Source organism: Sceloporus occidentalis, unplaced genomic scaffold, assembly GCF_023333645.1.
Source record: "Sceloporus occidentalis isolate IW3139 unplaced genomic scaffold, rSceOcc1.0.p SCAF_13, whole genome shotgun sequence".
In the NCBI taxonomy this organism is placed as follows: Eukaryota; Metazoa; Chordata; class Lepidosauria; order Squamata; family Phrynosomatidae; genus Sceloporus; species Sceloporus occidentalis.
The window spans coordinates 12,936,847-12,963,434 of record NW_028316993.1 but is presented as its reverse complement, the minus strand read 5'-3'; the positions used below and the strand labels follow the sequence as shown (position 1 = coordinate 12,963,434).

Here is a 26,588-nt window from a genome sequence, read left to right as displayed (position 1 = left end):
GCCTTGCAATTTGTTTGAGCATCCAGGATACAGAATTATTATAAGCCTTATCTATCCTACTTACATATACTGGATGATTCTTTGGTGATAGGATAACTGTTTTGCTGCTACTACTGCTCTGCTTTAACACTTAGGAAGACTTTTGTCGAAGCACATTTGGACGTTTTGATACTTTTTACTCTCAATGCATTTTGGAAGTTTAGACACTCCTTATCTTTAATGCATTTTTGTACACTGCATTGCACTGTTTATACGCTGCTTATTTTGATGTAAGGGAGTCCTTTGTCATTGCATCATCAGAATATTTTAGACATTAGAACTATTTTTACGTTTTACTCTGTGAACACTTTTTGCCTAGACCTTTCCATTTGGTGTACTGTTTTGTTTTTTGGTTTAGGCTAACACTTTGTTGTCTGGATCAATACAATGGCATTCTGGGATTCAAAGTTTTGTGTGGTACTTAGCCTTCTGTGTCAGAAAACTCTGGGGCTACAACAAATTACAAATCCCAGGATTCCATAGCATTGAGCCATGGCGGTTAAAGTGGTGTTAAACTGCATTATTTCTGCAGATTAAACCTCACTAACCTGCTTCCTTTCTCCTCCCTTAGGAAGAATATGGAAATGCAAACCAAGCCTCCACAACAACAACACAAGTGTCTATGGGCCACAACAGGCACAATGGGTAGTTCTTGTTTCTGCAGGACTCTTGGCCTTGGAAGGGCTTAGAGTTTCCATCTTCAAACATCCCATGTTTGGAGGTTCATAGGTTCCTTACCTGGACATTCTGGGTTGTGGCACTCCCTGGCATCGGCGTGTGCCCCCTTGCACTCTGCCCAACCGTGCGCGGAGACACTGCATTTGCGGGTGCGCTGCTGGGTCCCATTGGAACATGACACAGAGCAGCGGCTCCAGGATCCCCAGTCCAGCCACTGACCTTCCACTGTCACAGAGAAGCACAACAAAACATCCCATCAGTGCATGGTGCAACTGGGCAGGAGGAGCAAAAATATGGAGACTCCCCATCTCCTGCCAATCCATCCAGTGATAGCTGACAATGTGCAGAAGTGTGCATTCACTTTTAGTCTAAAACAGTAGTTGTCAAACGTTGGTTTCACCAGGTTTTTTGGACTTCAGCTCCCAGAAACCCAGCCAGCTTGGCCAACAGTCAGGAATTCTGGGTGCTGTCATCCAAATCACTCGGAGGACCAAAGTTTGACCTGAAATTTAAAGGCAATTTCCAAGGTTCTAAATAGTGATCTTCCATGTAGGGTCAATACCCTGGGGAGCTTTGTAAAAGGGTGGCTTACACATAGGTTGGAGCCCACCTCACTGGTGCACCCCATGCATGTGCGGACGTAGGTCCGAGTCTACAAAAGCCTGGCCCAAGCCTCCGAAGTGCGCAGCTGTGATAAAGGCAGGTTACATTTGAAGGGTTATTAGGCGATGGCTTGAAAAATCAAACAATTGTGATCATGGTGCCTCTAGCAGAATTTATGGTGTGGTGCACACAACTCCGGTTGATTCTTCTCCAGACGGCTGGGAAAAGTACAGAAAAGGCCAACAGAAAGACTCAAGAGGTTGGAACACTTGTCATCAATCAAATCTTTTTCCTCCCTAAAAATGTGTGTGTGGATATTAGATGGGGAGTAAAGGAGATGGCAGATTTTTATAAAAATGAGAATAATAGGGATTAATTTTTTTCTCCTTTCCTTCTAGTATGAGGATCTGAAGTTGTCTAGCCACTTGTCCAAGGCGCAAAATTTTGACTATCGCATGGCTAATGTGTAGGGTTCACTGCTCCAAGATGTACTGATATCCACTCGGTGAATGATATTTACTGGATAAGTAAGGACAAGTAAATGTATCTGTTTTGATTTCACCCACAATTTCAGTATTGCAAAATTCCAAGAAAAGCAAGCAAGCAAGTAAGTTTGTTTTCTGCAGCTCCAGAGAATGGGATCCAGAGCAATGGGTTCCAAATACAGGAAAAGAGATTAGTAAGAACTTCCTGATGCTAAGAGCTGTTCAACTGCAAAGATGCTCCCTTGGACTTTCACTGGAGGCTTTTAAACAGAGGCTGGATAGCTATCTGTCTAGATTTACAGGAGTGCCTCAAGGTGCTGAACCTATTTAGTAATGGGATCAGCACCTAGTTCCTTTAAAACCTGGAAACTACTTCTGTGGAAGTGGCTGGATTTATTTGTCCAGTGCAGAAATCTGCATTCAGTTAAAGGTTATGATAGCAGAGTTGTGCATACTGTGCCAGTGCACATGTATTGTGCACTGTGGTTGGGCATTTCATATTCAATTGCATATTCAGTTGTATAGTGTCACAATATAATAATGAAAAGACATTGTACATCACATAACTCCATGGATATAATAATATAATAATGAGGAGACATTGCACATCACATAATTCCATGGGTATAAAGTTACTCTCCATCTCCTCGATATAAGAGTGCAGCCAGTTTTCCCCCAAACATGACCGGCATCCATTACAGCCACACTCTCATCTTGATTTAAGCCTTCATCTTCACAAATTCAACCCAATAATGCTGCGACATCCCCGAGAATATTATGGCTTTTTGAAATAAGATGGGAAAATGAAATGATATTGCAGCATAACTGAATGAAGCAGAACAACAAGACATGTAGCAGAAAATGAATCTCTCCCCACTTCCACAGCGGCCTAGATTGGGCGACAATTAAGCCAATTGTGTATGCAATAAGCAACGATTATCCAGATCTGCATAAATGTATATGGTAGCCTATGATTTTGAATGAGGGCAAACCGGATGCGAAATTAAGTCAGTTGCACAAAGAAAGCACAACAGTTATTCACATCTGTATCTGCTTATATTCCATGTTGACACTCACGGATGGGGAGCATGGTGCATGACAGGCCCATTGCTTCATGGAAGAACACCTGCTCTGCATACCAAATGTCCCACATTCAATCCCAAATGTCTCTGGGAAGAGTTAAGAGTCATAGAGTCATAGACAAATGAAGCTGGAGATTGGGATCTCAATGACGACTTGGTTCAACTCTTGTGCAGGTATCCGCAGAAAGACCATCCGGGACTCTGCTTCTAACCCTCCACTCTCCCAGGCTATCTACTATATATATTCATGTATAAGTCTAGTACCTTGGGTCAAAAAATTGACCCAAAAAACCTGAGTCGACTTATCCATGGGTCACGTAAGTCTTGTATCTGAACACTTATTTAAAAGAAGGAATTATGCCCCAGTGAATGGCAAGAATATAATCTATCCTGGAAGCAGCAATCCCCACTACTCTCTCATCTATCCAGCCTTAAGAGTGAGCAGAAAGAGCAACGTCTGCTGGAATTTTGTAAGTTCTTTGACATTGTTTTGCTTTGCTTCAACCTTTGCTATATGCCCTTAAGTTTTGCCCTCAACTTATCCATGGGTCATATCAAAAACCATAATTTCGGCCCCAAAGCTTGCCCTCAATTTATACATGAGGTCGACTTATAGTTGAGTATATATGGTATTTCACTGTTGAATAGCTCTTAATATCAGGTAGTTCTTCTTGAAGTGTATTTGGACCCTCCTTTTGAAAAATAATTTGAACCCACTGTTTGAAGTCTTATCCTGTGGAAGAGGTAAAAGCAGGCATGCTCAATCTTCCACAAGACTTCCCTTTAGATGTTTAAAAAATGGTTATCAAAGTGCTTGCTTGGTAAAGTGGAAGTCAGTAGAAAAAAGGCATTAAGGTGGATAGATTCAAAGAAGCTATGGCCCTGAGTCCAAAAGATCTCAGCAGGGCTATTGTTAACAGGGTGACTTGGAGGTCTCTCATTGATAAGTCTGCCATAACTTTGCCCATTCCCCATAAGACATGGCTTCCAGACCTTTCACCAGCTTGGTTGCCCTTCTCTGGATACATTCCAGCTTCTTGATATCCTTCTTCAACTCTGATGTCCCAGAATTAGACACCCAACTCCAACTAAAGTCTAACCCAAAGGTGCCCAGATTTTGGTCCTCCAGGTGTTTTGGACTTTGGCTCCCAGAATCCCCGACTGTTGGCCAAGTTGGCCAGGGCTTCTGGGAGTTGAAGTCCAAAACACCTAGAGGAACAAAGTTGAGGAACCACTGGCCTAACCAAAGCAGGATAAAGTGGGACAATGACTTCTGCTTTCTGTTGGGAGAGACCTCTTCGCCAGAGATTTTGAACAGACATTGGCCACTGATATATTGGATTAGAGAGGGACACAATGGTATGACACCAGTTGGAGACTGCTTCAGATGTTCCTCAATGTGCAAGCAATGTAGGGCAATGGTTCAGCTAAGCACTGATGCTTTAGTTCTTGAACAGCAACCTATAATTTGGATCTCCATTTCAAGAGGAGAACTATTCACTTTTGCTGACAGAAGACATTGTCAATGCGCAATGCTCCTTATGTTGGATGGAAGGAACTACCTGCCAGAATAAACACAGGAATTGCTGTCAAAGTACCAATGCTTCAGCATCAGTTGTGGATGTGGCAGTGAACAGTGCTTTGATATATCAAGAAAATGGTCAATTGCAGTGAGATTATTATTATCTTTTCATTTTGAGACCTCTTGGTGGGGGGAAAAATGGCTTGCCCCCCCCCCCCAAAAAAAAAGGCCGGTATTCAGTGCTGCAGTTATGGATTTGAAAGGTAAGCATTACAAATCTGCAACTGGTCTGTATTCAGGAAGACTACATAGTCTTCCCATGAGAATGTAGTTATTATTGTTGTTGTGATGATGATGATGATGATGATGATGATGATGATGAGGGAAAACAAAAGAATATATAGAAAGAGACTGGATTATATTTTATGACTATTTGAAAAAAGAGATGGAAAAGACATTATAGTTGTGCAATAATGCGAATCTGGGCTAATATATAAGGAAAATGAATATATTATGTATTTTGAACTAAGATATATCGTAAGTTAATTAAAATAAGAATTTATTCAGATTGGTCAAAGAAGGTCAAGCAGATAATCACAATTTAAAATGACGTAACTAAAAGGATATAAGTTAATGTACAGTTTACACAACTGAAAGATATTAAGATAAAACAATAAAATTAAAAGAAGAGATGGAAAAGAGATCCTGGGTAGAAGGAAGTCCAACTTTTATGTTACGTGTTTTTATCAAAATGAAGGAAATGTAAGTTTTATGTCATGTAGTATATGTTTTATGTCTGATGTCAATATGTGGAGATATATATATATATATATATATATATGAATAAATGGCAATAAAACATATTTTAAAAAGGATTGGCTGCATTTGGGAGATCAGTGAAATTCTGCTTTCAGAGCATCAGTCACAATGGCATGAATGTGGCATCAGAGCAGCTGTCAAGAAGGAGTGCGCAGAGAACATGGCAAGGGAGATGGTTTCCAAAATGCACAAGACGGCGTTTTCGGATTGGCCTCGAAAACATTGCTGCACGCCGTACGAAGAAAACTGATTCCCAGCTCCATCAACCAGTTAACAGGCGACGAAGCTTCTGGGCTTTCTCCCAAGATGGCCACTTTGAAGAACACCTGAACAGCTTTCGGGTCAAAACTAATCAACATTTCCCCATTTGTCGCTAATCCAAACTGTTCACAATAATCACTCACATTAACACTTGCCCACTTGTTTTACCTTGCTGAAAGTAGGGAGGTAGTCGTGAGGTTTGTAATTTTGTTATTATTTAAGATAGGAGAGGGGGACAAAAAACCCCTTTTAAACTGACTCCACCTTCCAAAATAAAATCTACTTTGAAAGTTTCTGCGTCTTCTGTCGTACCTTTGGCATTTATATTTTTATGGGTTTTCTAACTATGTTTTGATGCAACTTTTGGAACTTGAGTCCCGAACTGGAGGAACGTAGGATATAATAATGATGATGGCCAAGATCAACTACTCTGCTGCTTCCACACTGCAGAAATAATTCAGTTTGGTGCCACTTTAACTGCCATGGCGCCATGCTATGGACTCTTGGGATTTGCAGTTTGTTGTGGCACCAGAGTTCTCTGACTGAGAAGGCTAAAGGTCTCACAAAACTACGCATCCCAGAATTCCATAGCATTGGACCATGGCAGTTAAAGTGGCACCAAGATGCATTATTTCTGTAGTGTGAATGCAGCCTCTGCCTGACCCTACCAATCCTGACTTATTGCATGATGGAGGTCTGTTCTCCTTTCACAGCAGACACATGTTTCCACCATTCCCACAAGATATACAGTATATGAATCCCTAGTGCAACTCCTCCTTACACCGTTGTGTTATTTTCCCCCAGCTGGTTGCATTTTAGTCATTCTCATATGAAAATAAGTGCATTGCTTTGCAGGCATGTTGGCAGCCTTTGAGACATTTGCAGAGCGCAGTTATGCTATGGTGAAGAGTGTTGAGCACAATGGAGTATCTTTCCATCCCAAACATGTCATGTCTAGATCCAGGGAAGTCATAGTCCCACTCTATTCTGCTTTGGTCAGACCTCACTTGGAATCATGTGTCCAGTTCTGGGCACCACAATTCAAAAAGGATGATGAAGCTGGAGCATGTCCAAAGAAGGGCGACTATAATGGTGAAGAGTCTGGAAACCATGCCCTCTAAGGAACGACTTAGGGAGCTGGGTATGTTTAACCTGGAGAAGGTTTGAAGGTTAAGAGGTGACATGGTATGAAGGTTAAGAGGTGACATGATAGCCCTGTTTAAATATGTGAAGGGATGTCATACTGAGGATGGAGCAAGCTTGTTTTCTGCTGCTCCAAAGACTAGAACATGGAACAATGGATGGAAGCTACAGGAAAAGAGATTTCACCTCAACATTTGGAAGAACTTCCTGATGGTAAGAGCTATTTGACAGTGGAGGGTGGTGGAGTCTCCTTCTTTGGAGGTCTTTAAATAGAGTCTGGATGGCCATCTGTCGAGGGTGCTTTGGTTGTGTATTCCTGCATGTGAGAATGAGCTTGGATGGGCCTTGGGGTCTCTTCCAACTCTAGGAGTCTATGATTCTACATGAGCAGATCACTACTTTAGATCTTGCCACTTGACATAATAATAATAATAATAATAATAATAATAATAATAATAATAATAATAATGGTGGTAGCAGTGAGGTAAGATGCACAGTGATGGAAGAGGCAGGGCCACCCTGTCCAGATCCCTCCTAGTACGTTCTTTCAACCTTTGCAGATTCGGGCGGGTAGATGAGTGTCTGACCAGTCTAAGAAGAATCCAGATGAGATGGAGGGAGAAGCAAGAGTTTTTGTTGCTACAACGACCTCAAGAGTTCACCCCAACTCCGTGCCATTCTGTGTTTTTTAGACAGGAGCCAGATTTTTTCAAGTTGATGGCGATCCTTCATCGATTTGCTGTCATGGGCCCTGAATACTAATTAATGCACAAACTCTTCCCCGGCCTTTAAAAGAAAGAAGCTCAAAGCTATCCAGCTTTTCAGGGGCTGCAGAAGAGCTGCAGGGTTTTTGCAGAAGCGAGAAAGAAGCCAGATCTCATCTGCTTTTGGAATCTAACATCCCTATTGTTCAGATTACATTCAATGTATACAAGGCGGCCTACATTCACATCCTACAAATTCCTCCTACATCTTTCTCTCTTCTTTTTGTTTTTATTTTCCCTTTGCTTTGTGTTTATATTTTAAAAATCCAATATATATATATATATATATATATATATATATATATATATTCCATTATTTAGGAGGACTTTTCATATTATGGATTTTTGTTTCTAATTTGCATAGGCTACGTCTCGCCACTTCGAAATAAATTCTGTGTTCCCAGGGCGGCGAGCGCCAGTTGTAAGGAACCAAAGTATAATCAAAAGAGCCATAAAAATAAAAATAAGACGTACAAAGGGAACACAACAAATTGAAGCGGCAGCAACCCATTCGAGCAGATAGCAAAACCCAAACCCTCTCTGTGTTCAAAATGCTAATGGCAGCAGCTTTCAAAAGGCTGCGGAGCAACACATTTTCCTGGCGCCTAAATGATTGCAGCCTGATGCACTCAGGGTAAAATACTCTTTAATTAAGTTGGGAGCATTAAAAACATGTTGCAAATTTACCACTAACCATTCCTGTTATTTTTTATTTCATTAATTTTTCACAGTACTTATGGGTTATGGCTGGAATGCCTTTAGAAACTAATTAGGCCTATTAACCTGCTTGCTGTCATGAACCAGAACTGAAAACATCCCAGTGAGAGAGAGAGAGAGAGAGAGAGAGAGAGAGAGAGAGAGAGAGAAAGGGCAGCAAGCCTTGGAACGATTGATTCAATCTTAATAGGCTGGAACAGGGAGTAAAGCAAGTAAAACGGACAAAAACGAAACCCAATCCAAATATTTAACATCTGATCGCCTCCTCCTAAGAATGAAGAATGATTTGGAGCCTGAACAGACAGGCCAAAATAAAGCTGCTTCAGGTCACTTTGGAGGTATGCTGTTTAAATGACACATGCGTCTTAAGAGACCCAAAGCACTGGAGCATGGCTTTGGCACGGCTTCCAGCCTCTTAGGATGCATGCAGCATTTAAACAGCATACCTCCAAAGTGACCTGAAGCAGCTTTATTTTGGCCTGTCTATTCAGGCCCTTGGTTAACTAGGGCTGCATCCCCACTGCAGAAACAATCTAGTTTGACACTGCTTAAACTGCCATGGCTTCCTGCTATGGAATCTCAGGACTTGCACTTTATTGTAGCACCACAGCTCTTTGATAGAGGAGGCTAAACAAATCCCAGAATTCCACAGCATTGAGACATGGCCATTAAAGTGATGCCAAGCTGGATCATCCCTGCAGTGCAGATGCAGCCAATGGCAAGGTTGTGCAGAAATAATCCAGTTTGACATCACTTTTAACTGCCATTGCTCAATGCTATGGAAATGTGGGATTTGCAGTTTGTTGTGGCCCCAGAGCTCTCCATCAGCGACAGCTAAATGTCTCACAAAATGACAGTTCGCAGAATTTAACTGAGCTATGACCTTTAAAGTGGTGTCAAACTAGACTATCTCTGCAGCGATGATGCAGCCAATGGTTGTGGGAATGCAAAGCAGGAAGTCACTGAGAACACAGAACAGGTAGTAACACCCAAGTAGGCATCTTCCATGAATGCAACCCAAGAAAGCAAAGGCAAAAGCAGAAAAAGGGGGTGGGGGAAGCAAGGAGGAACAGGACCAACCCTCCCCATTCTCCCAGTCTACCTGGGCAGGTGGCGGTATTATTGCATATCCGGCTCTCCCGCAACAACCCGCTACACAGCGTCCCATAAGGCGATGAGACGCAGGAGCGAGTCCGCACCTGGGTACCCTGCCCGCAGGTCAGGGAGCAGACACTCCACTGGGACCACTCCTCTGCTGCAGGGTCTCCTGTGGGAGAGACAACACACATGCACACACATGCGCGCACACGCAAAGCAGACAAACATAAGGAGAAAGAAAATCAATCCAGCCATCCCTAGGAGAGATGTGCAGATACCCTACAAGTCCTTCTGTTGCTGTTGCTCTGTGTCCAAACTAGGCTTTCCAATCCTGTATTCAGTTTCCTCCATCTCTCCTGTTTGATTTTATTTTTATTTGAACTCTGCACACAAATTTGTACACTGTTGAATGTGCATTTCCACCTACCCACCCAAGCACTGCTCCCTAACACAACATATATTTTCTCACTCCATGTTGCTCCCTAATGGTACTTGCAGGAATCCAACCTGTTCTGGAAGAGGTGACATTTATTTATTTACTTGGTGTATACTGTATTTCATTCATTCGTTCCCCAAAACTGGGTCCCAAAGAGCTTGCACCGCCTTTGGAGAACTGAACTCTTTGTTCGTTTGCTCTTGGACTTGGGTTTCCACCTGATTTCTCAAAAGGTAGCTATAGCCAGGAGTGCTTTTTGCCCAGTTTAACTGGGATGGCTTAACTGGAACAACTGCATTTGTCCCTGTTGACCTTGGGTACATCTAAGTGGATTGCACTCTAAATGGATTTACATTTTGAGGCATCTTCAGAAATCGCAGATCCTACAGAACGCAACAGCTGGTGAGTGGTGCAAAGCCTCCAAACTATTTTTGAGAGGGTTGCACTGCATCCTTCAGAAATGAACAAATTTCATAGAGCAACACCTTGTTTTTGAAATAAGTTAGCATTAAAACAGAGACCAAACCAATTTTCCTTCCAGTCCCAGAACTTGAGCACAATGAGGACCATGATGGCTTCCTCCTAGATGAAACATTCCAAGGGATTCTGAAAAATGCTTCTGAAGAACTCCAACCCTAAGCTTAAATAGAATTGCATACATTTTTCCAGAATGTCTCTGTAAACTCTTAGCTTGCCACCAGATTTCTCCTAAAAATAACACTTGATCCAGTTAGGGAACTGAAGTTGGACACAACAATATCTGGAGACCCACCACCCTAAAAAAACACCCCAGCCAGAGAATGTAATTCTGAGGAGACATCTGCCAGTCAGCTTTTTCACCCTTGCACCATCCCTATGTCTGACTGCATCTTTTGCAGAAACATTTTGAATGGTGTTGGCAAATCTGAAGGATCCCATGCCATGTGTCCTCTTTATGCTGACTTTCAAATGCTCTTCAGGAGGTAAGCATTTGGAAGTCAGCGTTATAATCAAACTGCATTATTTTTACAGTATAGATGGCCCTCTAGAGTCAAGTCATCATCCCATTGACATGAGTTGCACCAGCCTCCCCTGGGTTTCAGTATTATGTCCATGGGATAGGCACACTACTCACCTATCCCATGGACATATAATGCTCAGACCGAGTGGAGACTGGTGGATGTTGATATATATATTTCTAATTTGTATTGAAAATGTTCAGATGTGTCAATGGTTAACTAAGGTTTAAAATGGTTCCTGTTGCAGGCCAGAGAGCCTAGGCCTGGAAGAACAAGTCTTCAAGGACATGTGCTGAGACATAATATAAACAAAATGTATTATTGTTATGGTCTTGTGTAGTATGGTGACTTCATGAGAAATAGGTGTGTCCACTTGGTGGGAAAGTTGATCTTGTGAGAGAACAAAGACTGATGTCATATTCAAGTTTCTAGCATGGACTCTGAAAGAGTATAGATGTATAGTAGCTTGCTGTGTAAAGTGTAAATAGCAACAAAGTTAATAAACCCTCATTTGAGTGAAAATCTGTGTGGAAGTTACTTTGATATTGAGTAGCTGAGAAGACTGCATCTGTTCCAGTTGGTACCAGTCCAGAACCACCGGTAACAAGAGACATCAACCATCCCAAAGATCTTTTTCTCTAACAGTGGAACCCATGCCACTTTTTATCCACCACTCCGAAAATGTGGAATGATCTGCTGGAGGAGATCCACCAAATTACATCTTTAGAGGCCTTTAAAAAGGCGATAAAGACGGATCTCTTCCGGCGAGCCTTTCCAGACTAACCTCCAAAATGAGAACCTGAACTGCTCACCTACCCACTGTCTTTCCCTATGACCACTCCTGTAAATATTTTTCTGTGCTCCTAATTTTAGCTGCATTTTCTATGCAATTGGGTGTAATGTGTGATACTGCTACTGTTGGTATATAGTATGATGTTTTATTTGTATTTTAGCAGAAAGAAGGAGGGCTAGGGGATTGGGTTTATGTTACTACTGTTTTTAAATGTTATATTGGATTGTTGTTACCCGCCTAGATCCTCAAAAGGGAAAGGCGGGATATAAATAAATAAATATATTATTATTATTATTATTATTATTCACTCTAGAGGGCGATCTACACTGTAGAAATAATGCAGCTTGACACCACTTTAACTGCCATGGATCCATCCTACAGAATCCTGGAATCTGGAGTTTTGTGAGGCACCAGAACTCTTTGGCAGATATGACTATAAAGATCCTGTAAAGCTACAAATCTCAGGATGGACCTGCAGCACTTAAGGTGGCATCCAACTGCGTTATTTCTACAGTATAGATGCACCCTAGGTTTTATTCTGCACTTTATAGGACCTGTCCCAGGTGCTAAAATCTATTCTTCCAATATCTTCAGCACTTTGTATAGCTCATTGGACTAAAACCAATAGCTGATTCATCCCTCCGCCGACATTGGAGCCACCAGATGCCAACGCTGGGACCAAACCGTAGCTGTGACACGAAGCCTGAGGTTTCCCTGGCAGTCCTTGTTGCCACCTTTGTTCAGCCAAGGCTGGCGGATCAAATAGAGCAGCCAAGGTCGCTTTCCCTCTGCCCCAAGCAGAGAAGACACTGACATTTACAACAATCTGGTTCTTTATTAAACTTGATGATCTAGCTGAAGTTCTTGGACAGGCCTGAAGTAGAGAACATCTATTTAAATTATGGAGGAACAGATGGAGGAGGAAGGAGGGAGGTGGCTGGCTTTCATTTTTCCGAAGAGCAAGAGAATGGGAGCGGAAAGGAAAACAAATATTAGCGGAAAGGGGCACCGGTGTGAGAAGTCATTCCTTCCGAAGGCTGACCTTCAAATATGAGGACATAATGAATATTAAAGGAGCTGTGTGGGCGGGGGTTCTGTTTCCAGAATATAGCAGAGAAAAACAATATTGATAGAGGGCACTGCTTTGAGAACAACAGACTCAATCAACAGTGGCTGGCATACCCAGGGTGCCACTTCAAGGGCACCAGGAGATCTGAACTGGGCAATTTGGTGTCCCTTAAATCCCATGCTGCATTTATTATCAAAACAGAACCCACAATCAGAAACCAGGAGCAGGAGAATAAATATTAGTGCTTCCTTCCTTTCCAAAACAATACTGTATATAATCAACTATAAGTCGACCTCATGTATAAGTCGAGGGCAGGTTTTGGGGCAAAATTATGGATTTTGATAAGACCCATGGATAAGTCGAGGGTAAAACTTAGGGGCGTGTAACAAAGGATGTAAAGGATGATGCAAAGGAAAACAGTGCCAAAGAACCTAAAAAATCTGCCAGGCATAACTGTTTGTGCTCATCCTATAGGTGGATGGATGAAGGGTAGAGGGGATCCATGCTTCTTTTTTGGTGCTCCCAGGATGGACTAAGCTCTCGCCTTTTGTCACTCTATTCAGAGAAAGGGGATGGTTCCTTTTATATATATAAGAGCGAAAGTACAGTACTTACATTGACCCATGGATAAGTCGACCCAGATATTTTGGGTCAATTTTTTGACTAAACTTTCTAGACTTATACATGAGTATATACAGTATGTTTTTTTTAAAAAAAGGCTTCTAGTTCTTTAGGATACAGAAGAATTCCCAACGTGACACTGGCACTCATATTAAAGGGGAGAGATAAATCCTGGTTCTACTAGATTTGGGAACTGGGGAGGGTGGAAAAACAATCCAGATCCTCTGCTTTCTTGGGGACCATTTTGGTGCAATCCAGATTTAAGAATGCAAGACTATAAAGGCCAAGGCCTGGGTTTTCCTGGTAGTCCTCCTTGCCACCTCCACACAGCCAAGGCTGTGCAGATGCACCCTTAGTTTTCTCCTCTGCAACACAGGTAAAACCCATTAATTCAATGGGTCTATTCTCATCAATGCTAACAAGAGGAATTAGGTCCATGTGCTATAATTAATCCTTCTTAATGCTGATAAAATCTCTCCCCAACCTTGTGGAAGAGAGCGTTCTCATTTGAGTTGTACAAATGGAGGAACTGAGGCTCAGAGGTAATAAACGTGTCAAGAGACCCTCTGTGAGCACCGTAGCCAAGCAGGTGCTTGGGATAATAATAATAATAATAATAATAATAATAATAATAATAATAATAATAATAATATTTTCTATCTTCCCGCCTCTCCCAATGGATCGAAGCGGGATCACAACAAGGTTAAAATTACAATTACAATATAGCAGCATTAGTTACTGCACCATTTCTGCAAAGTCTTGGACACCCCCGTCAAACAATGTAGGCCCCGTGCCATGTTCGTTTTAACAACAAGGCCTTAAACCCCGGTGCCAGTATCTCTATTTGCACAACTGGCTTAGCTGATCCTCCTGAACTCTCTTGGTTTTGGCTCCATTTGTCTTCCCAAGCCATGCACACAATGGCCTGGAGACTATAAATCAAAACCAAGGAGAAAGGGTGGCAGAGAGGGATGGCGAACGCTGTTCACATTACCCTGATGAATTTGCTGAATAAATACACAGGAGCTAAACAATTAATACATTTGTTTTCTTTATAGGTCTCGGAGGAAGGGGCTAAGAGCATGCCTAAATGGAGCAAATTAAACTCACTTGCACCAGGGAGTGGAGGGGAGAATGGAGAGGGAAGAAGGGGGTACGTGCCTCATCTCACTTTGCTGTCACCATGAATGTGATGGCGCTCAAGGGACTGAAAGGAATGGAAGATGAGATGCAGGTTTCCCAGTCGTTGGAGAGGCTGCATCTTAATTAAATTGCATGTGATTATTAGAGCTAGAGGAGAAGCCAATGATGAACCATGCATCTCAGCTTAGTCAGAACACCTGGCATATACCTTTACCTTAAGACAGGCTTTGAGCAACTCTGGGGGATGCTATCAAAACCATCCATATTTGCAAAACGCATGGCATTTTCTAAAACGGGGCTGGAAATCTTTTGGTCCTTCTGAGGTCATTGACTAGAGGTGAAAAGAACTGGAAAGAAGATTCAAAAATATTTTTAAACGGTCAAAAATTGGGTTTCTTGAATGACAACCCCGGTGAGGAGAGCCCTGGACCAACAAGAATCATCACAGTTTGGGATTTATTTTGCCGAAAATTCAACATGGAGGGTTTGCGTTAGGTTTCGTTTGCATCTTTTTCTCTTCTTGCAGATGGGGGAATAAAACAGCATTTTCGGTGCGCAAGCAGGCATTTTCTGCGTGGAAAAGCAAGATTTGGATCACACCACTGTCCTGCTGAAACTGTAGATCCCATGCCATGTCAGGAGCTAAGACTGTTGATTCAGAAGTCTAAGAATCAGGCATTTCCCATCATCTGCCTCTCTGTCACGAACCTGCAAGAGGTCTGGGTATCTCCCCAGAGTAGCCCTGAGGATGCTGACATGGGTATTCAGATCCATCACCCAGCTGGCATCTGCAGACGTTCTCTGCAAAATGTGTCTCGTCCCGTCAAAATGAGTGCCGGTTTCGCTCGTCTCATCACAATTCGGGGATGTCGCCAGGCTGCATAATTACCTGCTTCAGAAACCAATTAGGCCAGCAATGCAAATGTTGCTCTCCTCATTTCACAACACTGAGGCTTTTGGAAGGAAGATGTGGTAGAACTCTTCATATGCTAAAAGGCCAAGGAAATATTGGGTGGGGTGCGGAGAGAGTTGCCAGAGAAAATGTGAGGAGCATTTGCCAAAAGTACAGGCTGATCGGATGGGGGAGTTTGAGCCTGAGCAAAGGGATTTTGCTGCTCCTTTCTTACAAGGCTCACTAGGCTTTGCCCACAGTGATCTGCAATGTCTTACCTTCTTCTCTGGGCAATTTTTCTTGGATCTGTCTGAGCACAGGACTAGGACAAGACACCCATAATGCACTCATGTGACATAGCAGAGCCAGTATTTAAACTCCATTTAATAACAATGGTATGATGAAGCCAGTGCTTGCTGATGAGTAGCGATGATGATGGTGATGATGATGATGATGATGCTGTCAAGTCAGTCATGTCTGATGACCAGCCCAGGGACATGGATCTGTCCATGCTGCTGACACTATAGATGATCTATCCAAGGTCCCCTGAACATGGTTACCGAACTCTGGTCCTCCAGGGATTTTGGACTTCAACCCTCAGAAGGTCCAGCCACTTTGGCCAACAGTCAGAAGTTCTGCAAGCTCAAGCCCAAAACATCTGCAGAGCCAAAGTTTGGGAAGTGCTGTTTTAAGGCATCTATCCCAGCTGCTGAACCGATTTTAAAAGCCTCTGTCCAAAGTTCTGAACTTATATTTACTTGCTCCTTTGGAGTCTGAACAAAATTCCAGAGAAGTTTCTCCATCTCACTTACATGGAAACCATCCCCTTCCACACCATCCTGTGCCACTCCTATACCAACAGGAACAAGTAACGACTCGTACAGTAGCAAAGGGAGGTTGAAAGGATTTTCCCAGTGCCCAACAGTGAAATACAATGCAAAGTATTTGGAAGGTGGCTTCATTTCGAATGGACAACACTACTGTACCAAAGACCTGCTCTTAGTAGAGGTAAAAATGTCTTCTGAGGCTGGGTGTGACCAAGCCTCAGTAGAGACTTGGGGGCCTTGAGTATGACTTATGGGCCCAGGTTGCCTTTACTTATCATGCCAATTTTCAGGATGAGTGCCTGCGTGCCAGTATTTACCACTATACACTGTATAGATTTTGTTTTTGCAAGGTGTGGTGGAATTCTAAGCCTTCTAACTCAAAACAGAAAAACTTAATAATCCCTTCCTCATTGCAATAAGCGTCTTTCAAACGCTCCAGGTGTTTTTAGGCTATAGAAGTATGTCCACAACTGGTTTAAAGTTACCTTTTAGGAGAAATCTGGTTAAGATCTAGGACAGGCTATTCCCCATCCTGGGAAATATCACGAATTGAATTCAAATGTTGTTAATTTTCATTAAAAAATTAATAATAATCATGATATCTTTCATCTTGGAAGGCCTTCCCAAGTGCACTTTGGACACTTAGCAACATTTCAGTACTAATTCTTATACAAGCCTTGGTCTGAGATATAGGTCTAAAATTGATTGGTAGTATTTCCAGTGCAGAAATGTGTTGGAAATCATTTGTGTTTCCTTTCTTTTTGGGTTGGATAAAGGTGAGGACAGTATTACCACTGATGGCAGTTGCCTTTCATGCTAGTAGGGTGGTAAATCTGCTCTGGGTTCAAGTGTGAAGTTTAAAAGATATATCCAAGGTTATGAACCTTATCTGGAAGGATAACCCCCTTTAAAGTGGCCTCAAACCCAAAGTGGATTGGCCACCTTGCTGGTATGGTGGCCGCCACCCGCCACTGTTGGTCTCTACAAATATAAATACATGGATTTTTACAAATACACGTGTACACAAAATTTGAGCACATTATATGATGACCATTGGCTGCAAGAACATTTCCTCAAAGATTGCCCCGGTGACTTTCTATGCCTCTCCACCACGTGCCACCAAAGGTTGTTACCTGTTTGTGCCATGTACACCCCTGGTTCATCAGCTGACCGCGGCCACTGTGTTTTCACCTTCTGGTCTTCTTGCACACCGTCACCTGAAAGAAGGAGGCAACCATGAGACAGTTGCGGATCTGGGAGAGTGAGTAGGAGGAAAATGGAAATGGAATATCTGTCCAGTAGGAATACACTTCTCCAGGTTTATCTGTACTGTATGAACCATGCTTCCCTTATGGATGGCATTCTATTTTCCAGGATTATTATTCACACAATGCTATCAACGTCTATAGCATCCCGACAAGTGAAAATACAAGGAGAAGGTAGCCATCTAATATTCAAGCCAGGAAGATTCACAAAATGCATAGAAAAATGCACAACATTAATAGAAAAACAGTTTCCTGCACAGAAAACTCAGTTTTGCAAAAACAATGTCCAAAAACAACATAGTTTTTGTTGAGGTTTCATAGCAGATGTGGCAACAGAATCCCCCTCCAAACCTCACAGTGGATAAAACACAACCTCCCACACAAGGTTTGCAGGTGATAATGACTCAGTGGTATTTTATTTAGTCAGGAGCAACTAGTATTGCATTCATACAAGCTGCCTATTAAAGCTAGAGTCCTTGAGCACAATGTCTCCGACGCTTAGTTACAAAACAAATAGTCCTTGAAGCTTAGTCCTTTAGCATTCTTCAGCATTCTTCCAAGTAGTCTTTGCAGCATACGTTTTAACCGAAATTACCTTCATATTCATACCTTCATAAATCAGTCTTCATAAACCAGCACCAAGCCTCTTAGCATGCCTTCCAACAATACAGCACTTCCTTCTTGCTAAGCTTTGCTACTCTTGTGGTACACTGGGTTTGGCACACCTCTTTTTATATCTATTATAGGATGACTTAGCTCTTCTCCCTGATTAACTAGAATCACATGTATGCCTCACAGTTTGTTTTCTACTTGCCACTCCTTTCTCAGTTGTAAAATACTACTACTTTACTACTACTGACTTTACTACTACTAACATTTTTCTTGTGCAAATGTCCTAGTCTGTCTGTCTGTCTGTCTGTCTGTCTGTCTGTCTGTCATCTCTCTGTATGTGTGTTGCGTGTGTGTGTGTGTACCATGTATTTTTACCCCTGCAGAATAATTCCTGCATAACATAAACTATAAATCCCAGGATTCCATAGGATGGAGCCGTGACGGTAAAAGCAACGTCAAATTGTATTAATTCTGAAGCCATAGTCAAGGACCTATATCTCTTATTACTGGGTTGCCAATGCTTAGAGTCCAATGGGCTTTCTTGGAGTAGGAAACCTGGGCCTGAACCCTACAAAACCCTAAAACAGATGCATTGAATCAATTACGGAATGGTGCTAGGAGGACAAATGGAGATGTTATGAGGCACCTTCCTTTGTTCAGCATCTCTCCTGGCGTGCCGACTCTGCCCTTTGGGTCCTTAATTCCTATTGCACACTGCGGTTTGACTCTCCTCACCCCACTACTGTGGACTTTTTGTGGCTCATTCTTCTTTTACACATCTCCCGCTGGAGGCAAAAGAAGCAGCAGAGCTTAATTTATGTAGAGGGTGGAAACACAGAGATGGAGATCAGAAAGGTTCTCCACCGGGGAGCAGTGCTCCTCGCATACTAATAAAGTAGGGGATTGGGGGCAATACTGGGATTACTGGAAAGTATCAGTTTATCTGTCTGTCTCTCTCGCTCTAATCTGTCTAATCTGTATCATCTATCTGTGTCACAATTGGAGGAGAGGAATATCCCACTCTTCATTTTTTGTTACGGTATTACAGAATATACAAACTTCATCCGAAATGTTGTTGGAGAGTTAAAAATGCATACATTACAGCACTGCGCAGTGACTCCTGTCTCAGGCTGCATCTGCACTGCAGACATAATGCAGTTTGACACCACTTTACCTGCCATGGCTCCATGCTATGGAATTCTGGGAGCTGTAGTTTTGAGAGGTATTTAGCTTCCTTTGTCAGAGAGCTTTAGCGCAACAACAAACTACAAATCCTATGATTTGGCACTGGCGACCAGTCTGTTTCTGGGCAGAATTCCATGTGCTGGATATGACTTTTAAAGCCCTATACAGCTTGGGTCCAATGATCTTAAAAGCCGTTATCTCCTTGTATAATGGAGAAAAGAAGATGAGAAAGATTCCATCAAAACATTAGGAAGAACTTCTGGATGGTAAGTGTGGTTTGACAGTGGAAGATGCTGCCTTGGAGAGTGATGGAGTCTCCTCCCTTGGAGGATTTTAAACAGAGGATAGATGGCCATTTTGGGGGTATGTTTCGATTGCATCTTTCTGCATGGCAGAAGGGGGTTGGATTGGATGGCCCTTGATGTCTCTTCCAACTCTATGATTCTGTAAACCTGCCCAGGTTTTAAGATTGTTGGAGGAGATCTTCTCTTGGTCTCACCACCATCAGAGGGATGTTGGGTGAAGACCCAGGAGAGACACTTCTCAGACTGTGGAATTCACTCCTGCAGGTGGTTTGGTTGAACTCCTCTCAACTTTCTTTTCACTGGCAAGATAAGACCTTCTTATTCAGGCAGGCCTTTGGTTGAAAATCTATGGCTTTGTGGTGTGTGTGTGTGTGTGTTGTTGTTGTTGTTGTTTTTACTTTTTATTATGATCTAGACAGTCCGCCTCAGCATACATGCCCTCGCCTTACACGGATTCCAGCTTACGCGGACGGCGAAAGGCGAGAGACAAAATGGTGCGCATGCCAGAGGCGCAAGAACATGCCACCATTCAATTGCGTGGGACTCCAGCATACATGAAATTTGTCTTACACAGGGGGGGTCCACAACGGATCCCCCAAGTATGGCAAGGGAGGACTGTATTTTTATACTCTTTTAATCTTCTTCTTTTAATTCAATTGCTATTTAATTCTTTTTAAAAAGTTATGTATAATTGTTTTTAATGGTATTTTAGGGTGGGAGGGAGATAGGGGAACCAGGATCTAATATGTCCTGTTATGCTTTTATCTATTAATACTCATGTTTGATTTTATTGTTCTTGTTTGCTATTACCCGCCTCATTCCAATACAGGGAGAGGCAGGATACAAACAACAACAACAACAACAACAACAACAACAACAACACTATCGGCCCTTTATATCCACAGATTCTTTATCCACGGACTTATGCAAGTCTTGGAAATATTCAAAAAAGATACAAATTCTAGAAAGCAAACCTTGATTTTGCAATTTTATATAGAGGACACCATTTTACTAGGCCATTGTATAGAATAGGATTTGAGCATCCACAGATTTTGGTATTCATGGTGAGTCCTGGAATCAAACCCCAAGAGATACCAAGGGTCCGCTGCATCATCATCATCATCAACATTATCATCATCATCATCGCCAGAGAAGATGGCAATGGCAAACCTCCTCTGAAGAAATGTGCCAAGTAACCCCCATGATAGATTAAGGCCACCATAAGTTGGAGACTTGAAGGCACACAACAACAACAACAACTATTATTATTATTATTATTATTATTATTATTATATTTATTTCTCTTCTATATGTCTCCTAAAATTGGAACTCAAGGCACCTTACCATGGAAAAACACAATACCATGAAAGCATACCCAAAAAAGTGGATGTTATAATAGAATTAAATGTTTGACAACATTAAAAAGATTTAAAATGACATTTAAAAAGGAAATACCATTAAAAGAGAAAATAACGCTACTCATAAATAGCCATTTGTATAAATAATGCTTTAACCGTCCCCTGTTTTTTAAATGCTAATGCTACAGGCTGATGCGCAGGGAGAGAGGTGGGCTATAAAGCAAATCAATTAATAAATGAAATAATTTTGGAAGTAGGAGCTGCTTGCTAGTAAAAAAAACAGGTAGTGCAAGGAAAGAGGCGGCGGAGTGACGTATCCGGCGCAGTGTTTTTCTTTTCCTTGGCCTTGCCTCCAGAGGTAATGAGCGCAAGATGGAAGTGCGGAGCACCCGCTTTAGTTTTAAATCCCCTGTGCGCCAACGGTTCTTTTGCATGCGCACCGTTCACCCTTCTCCATCTTTTCCCCCTCCCCGAAGCCACGGCTGCCGCCCAACATGCACTTAACAGATTGCTACAGTGAGATGTCACAAATTTATGGCTCGGCTCACGAAAAATAACAAGAGATCCATCAAGGGCACTTTGCGTGAAATTAACAGGAATGTAGAAGAACCGGACAAAGATGCACACTCAGCTGCAAAGGGAGGGAGGAAAAAGTGGGGGAGGATTTGATTACTCCATTGCCCTACTTTACCAGCATCAGACATTGTGTTTCCAAAGCCATCTCCTTTGAACCAAGGCATCCAAACCACTAGTTCATGGCAGGAGTGGCCTCATAAAGAGAAACAGCAATAGCAATAGCATCTCTATACCGCTTCATAGTGAACCCGGCACTCTCTAAGCAGTTTACAATCTGTAAACCAATTGCCCCCAACAAGCTGGGTACTCATTTTACCAACCTATGGATGGAAGGCTGAGTCAACCTGGAGCCCTCTGGGACTGAACTCACAACCTTGTTGCTGCAGTACCAGCATTTAACCACTGCGCCGCCAGGGCTACCTGCTTTGAGAAAGTCCTACTTTGTCCAGAAAGGGATGAAGGTGAAGTTGATACAGGGAGGCCTATCTGGACATGGCATACTTGAGCCCATGGTGACTCTGCCTGCTGTTGAACTTGCGACTGAGGACAGTAGACAAGTGGTCCAACTGTGGTCAGATAGTCTATTGATTTATTGCTATAATAAATCAATTGACTGTTAGGAATCATGCAGTCCCTCATTTCATCATCATCATCATCATCATCATCATCATCATCATCATCATCATCATCATCTCCTTAGTCCAACTGTATTATGTATTGTGGTTGTATGTCTCCAAGTCATTCCTGACCATGGTGGCCCTAAGGTGAACCTATCACTGGGTTTTCTTGGCAAGATTTGTTCAGAGGAGCTTTGCCATTGCCATCCTCTGAGGCTGAGAGAGTGTGACTTGCCCAAGGTCACCCAGTGGATTTTTTATGCTTGAGCCAGGAATTGAACCATGGTCTCCGATTGTGGCCACGGTGGCCTTTTAGAACATTTATTGTTCTTGTGTGCTGTTCAAGTTGTTGTTGACTTATGGTGACCCTAAGGTGAGCCTATCACTGGGTTTTCTTAGCAAGATTTGTTCAGAGGGGGTTTGCCCTCTCCTCTGAGGCTGAGAGAGTGTGACTTGCCCAAAGTCAACCCAGTGAGTTTCCACAGCTGAGCAGGGAATTTAATCCTGGTTTCCAGAGATGCAGTCCAACACTCAAACCACTACGCCATGCTGGCTTTCCATATTATATATACCTATCTTTAAGTATCCAAAGGTCTGTCACACAGAGGATAGAGCCATTCTGGCCTCTTTAGGAAAGGAATTCTAGCTCCTGGGAACAGTGACCAAAAAGGTCCTCTCCTTAAATTGTGAGACTGCAACTCCCAGCAGGTTAGTAAATCCAATGATGGAGAGCAATGGGAGTTGTAATACAGCAATATAGGATAGGCATATGATTCCCATCCCTATTTTATACCTGGGGAGAAATTCATTGGGTTCATTGTTCGGTAAGAACTCTCCAAAGTTGACAATTTCATTTTCAATGAAGCAGCAAACAAATCTGAGGTATTAATCCATCCAAGCCCAGAGCTCTGGCTGTTTTGATCTTAAAAGACTGGCTCTGGATCCCGGTGTCTTCTTCCGTCATGGTTATGGGCTGCATTAGGGTTGCCACCTCATTTTGCTGGCCAGTTCTTCATCTTTAACAGCTACATGGCAGGCAGACAAAACATGATCTTTTCAGTGCTGGGAACAGCTGTACCTACTTAATTCTGACAACCCAGGTGGTTAAGAATTGTGTTCCGAGTTCATTTTTTATTGGCGTGTTCCAAGTTTTGCAAATCTGATGCCGGGGTGTGTGTGTGTGTGTGTGATTTTTTTAAAAAAGTGAATATGGGAGAATGAAACGCTGACAGTTTCATGCATTCCTCTGCCCAGCAAGCTGTGAGTCATTAAACACCTTGCCAGGTTCAGGGGGCTGGATCTGGGCACTGCCAATGAAACGTTGGTGTCAGTTTTGCTGAGATGTTAGTTTTAGGACTGAAAGCAACAGGGTTGTCAGATTTACAGCGCTTTATAAATAAAGGTTAATAATAATAATAATAATTTCAGGGCCTGCTCCTGAATCTCCAGTTTTGGTGGGTCATCTCCAGCTGGGAAATGAGGCCCAGTCCTCTAGTTTGGAGAGCTCAGCTCCGGGGGAAAGGCTATGGGCAAATCTCCATTTCAGCTAAGCAGCAGCTTGCTACAATTTGCAGAATATAATTGATTCACACACACACACCCCCCCCATGCATTTAACCGTATATACTCAACTATAAGTTGACATCATGTATAAGTCGAGGTCAGGTTTGGGAGCCAAAATTGTGGATTTTGATATGGATATGTCAAGGGTCCTCGTTTTTCCAAATTTCAGTCTTTATAAATTGTCTGTGACTATTTCACATGTTTACCAAACTTTGCACGTGTCTTCTTGATTTTCTAGTTATTGAAATCCCAATCCCCCTTCATACCATTATGTCCGTTTTCTTCTGCAGACTTGAGACTTGACTTAAGAGTTGATATGAAAGTATCTTGCAAGGACTTGAGACTAGACCTGAGACTTGAAAGTCAAGACTTGGAGTAAAATACCCAAATACATCACTGTTAAACAGCACATAGAGCCCTGAAGCCTGTATAGTGACTTGCTTCACCTGGTATAGTCTAGCAGAGAAAATTCACGTTTTATGCAGGTTTGGGGTTTCTGGAGAGATCAATGCCCACAGATGCAGCCTTGGGGCCCATATGTGGCCTCAGGACTATGCTTTACCCATTCCTTGACATCTACAGAGTTAAAAACTACCAAGGATTGTTGCCATTCAAAAAGAAAAAGGAAAGAGTAGAAGAGGAGGGGAGGTTCTGTTTGGAGGCATTTCATGCACGCCAAAGTGATCAAATCCTATCCTTGCAGCCCTGCTCCATTTCCAGGGACTTGTTTCCAGGAATCTGCAAGATTCCTGGGGTGCTTTTCTCCAGATACTATCAATGTGAGGATTGCCTGTCTGTCGCAGAGTCTTACCCCCAAGGTAAACAGAGCAGGATTGTCAGCTATAAAAGTGGTCCAGCTGCCTCCTTTAATGGCCTCATAAACTCTCTGGCGCAGAGGACAGGGAAAAGGTGGAGGGGGGAGAGACCCTCCCTGGTAAAACTCTTCCACTTGCTCCCTTCTTCTCTTCTCCAAAGCAAACAGTAGAGTAGAGGTCTGCATTGGTCTGAGCAAAGTGGACAAAGGCAGGGATGGAGGAGTAAGGTAGAGTTGCCAGATCTCTGGGTCTGGCCCCAAATCTCCAGTTTTGGGAGATCATCATCCCAAAAGGAGACAAGGATAAAACATTTGGAGCGGGGTGAAGGTAGGCTCAGGTATGGCCTATGTGCAAACCTCCAGTTCAACCATGAGAGCAGCAGCTCACTCCAATTTGCAAGAGTCAATTGATTTGTTACTGCAACTTGCAAAGACTCTCCAGGGAGTCTCTTCATTTACTTAGCATCCTCCTCCTCTTGCCTTACTCTCTACTACTCTGATCTGCATCCACCTTCTGGCTGGAAACCAATAGTCTTAAATGTTCCTCATCCTGGCTCCCTAAAAGTAAGTGAGATGGAAAAAAAACCCCACTTTCACCTTGGTCTGGAAACAGCTCCTAAGATTTCTGTTCTAATTTCCAAACAGGAAAATATGTTCCATTTCAGTGAGGTGTGTGTTTCAATGATAAGCTGTGAGAAACTGAGATTGGAGCGCCATGATGGCATGACCAAGAGCACTGCTGGCATGATGGCATGACCAAGAGCATTGCTATCTCCTAGGTTTTCTCCTGGAAACTCCAGTGCCTGGGATGATCCTCAATCGGGATCCTTACAGTTATTAGAGTTTAGATGTGGATAGAAAGGTTTAGTGGTCCATCTGAGTGAAGGGTGTCAATGGCTCAACTGAACTGTGAGCCATGGATTGATCGGCAGGATTGCTGTGACTGAAAATGCAAGAATCTGCTAGACTCCGCTGTCCCTGTGGGTTATACAAATTATGACTACAGGCTCACAGCCAAAGATTGAACTGATTATTTCAAATCAATATGCAAACGCCAACTTTCCGCACTTCTGCAGCTCCTGCTTGTGGAAAGGTTTCCTCTAGGCCTATTGTCCCCAAACCTACCAACATTCCAATATTACTTCTTCTCCTAGGCTGCATCCACACTGGAGAAATAACCTGGTTTGCCACGGCTTTAACTGACCTGGCTCAAGGCTATGGAATTCTGGGAGTTGGAGTTTGTTGTGGGGCCTTCCTTCCTTAAGCTTTGCTCTGCTCTAGGCTCACAACAAATTCGAACTCCCAGAATTCCATAGCCTTGAGCTAGGTCAGTTAAAGCGGTGCCAAACCGGATATTTTCTCCAGTGTGTATGTAGCCCTAGACAACTTTTTTCTCTTTTTTCCTCTGGATCTCCTTCCTTCCAACCATTTTGCCATGGCATGTATCTACATTGCAGAATTAAAGCAGTTTAGCACTACATTGATTGCTATGACTCTACCGTACAGAATCCTGGGATTAGTGCAGAGTGAAAGGCCTTTCACTGTGAGCTCCACTGGCAGAAAAACCAAATATTCACACTGGTTCCAAATAGCCCTTTGATGCTAGCATTGAGATTCCACTTTAATTGCCATGGCAACAACCTACCGAATCCTGGGATTTGCAGTTGATAGAGAGAGAGAGATGTAGGATTCTCATCCAGATGCTTCTAGTTGTCTCATGAAATGACAAAATTTAGGATTCCCAGAGAATGCTGCCATGGCAATTGACGTGGAATCATAGCACTATGGTTGCGTGGCATGAAAAGACCCCAAGGCCCCAGTGCTGAATGTAAGGATAGAATGCCAAATGAACAAATCAAGAGAACATCCCCCAGTCCCCAAAGGCAACCCTTCAACTCCTTTTCCATGCAAGATGAGCTGTCACCAAATCATGCTGGCTCATAACAATAAATACACTAACAGCAGTGCAGTGCTGATGATCTGGCACAATAATGGGGGCCAGAGAGCATCATGGATGATGATTGGCAGAACCAAAAATGCATAGCGATGAAGGGGAAAGGAGCCAGGAATAGGGCAAAGAGGGGGGGAGGCATGAGGATGGAGCGAGTCTCCCAAAGGGAGCACTGTCAGATCATGTCAGAAACTTTGATGTTGTTTGAAACGAGGCAATGCCTGGATGACTGAATAAAAAGGAAAAAGATAGCAGGGTGTTGTTGTTTTTTCTTCTTAAGATCTGGGATGTTTTCCCCACAAAGTACTAGAATAGTAGGCTGCAGAAATAGGGAGCAACCTCCCTAGAAAGA

At 42.7% G+C, this 26,588-nt stretch overlaps 1 protein-coding gene across 5 annotated transcripts in view; it reads right to left on the bottom strand.

The window, feature by feature from the left end:
* Positions 1 to 26,588, bottom strand: part of ADGRB2 (adhesion G protein-coupled receptor B2) — a 124,592-nt gene that overhangs the window by 59,155 nt on the left and 38,849 nt on the right. For 4 of the 5 annotated variants that reach the window (XM_089479336.1, XM_089479337.1, XM_089479338.1 and 1 more), the window contains exons 3-5: positions 17,124 to 17,207; positions 9,216 to 9,380; positions 778 to 942 (exon numbers count right to left, since the gene is read on the bottom strand). In XM_089479336.1, coding sequence (XP_089335462.1) covers positions 778 to 942; positions 9,216 to 9,380; positions 17,124 to 17,207 — 414 coding nt within the window. The remainder of the gene's footprint in view (positions 1 to 777; positions 943 to 9,215; positions 9,381 to 17,123; positions 17,208 to 26,588) is intronic. The other variant, XM_089479339.1, reaches the window with a different exon arrangement.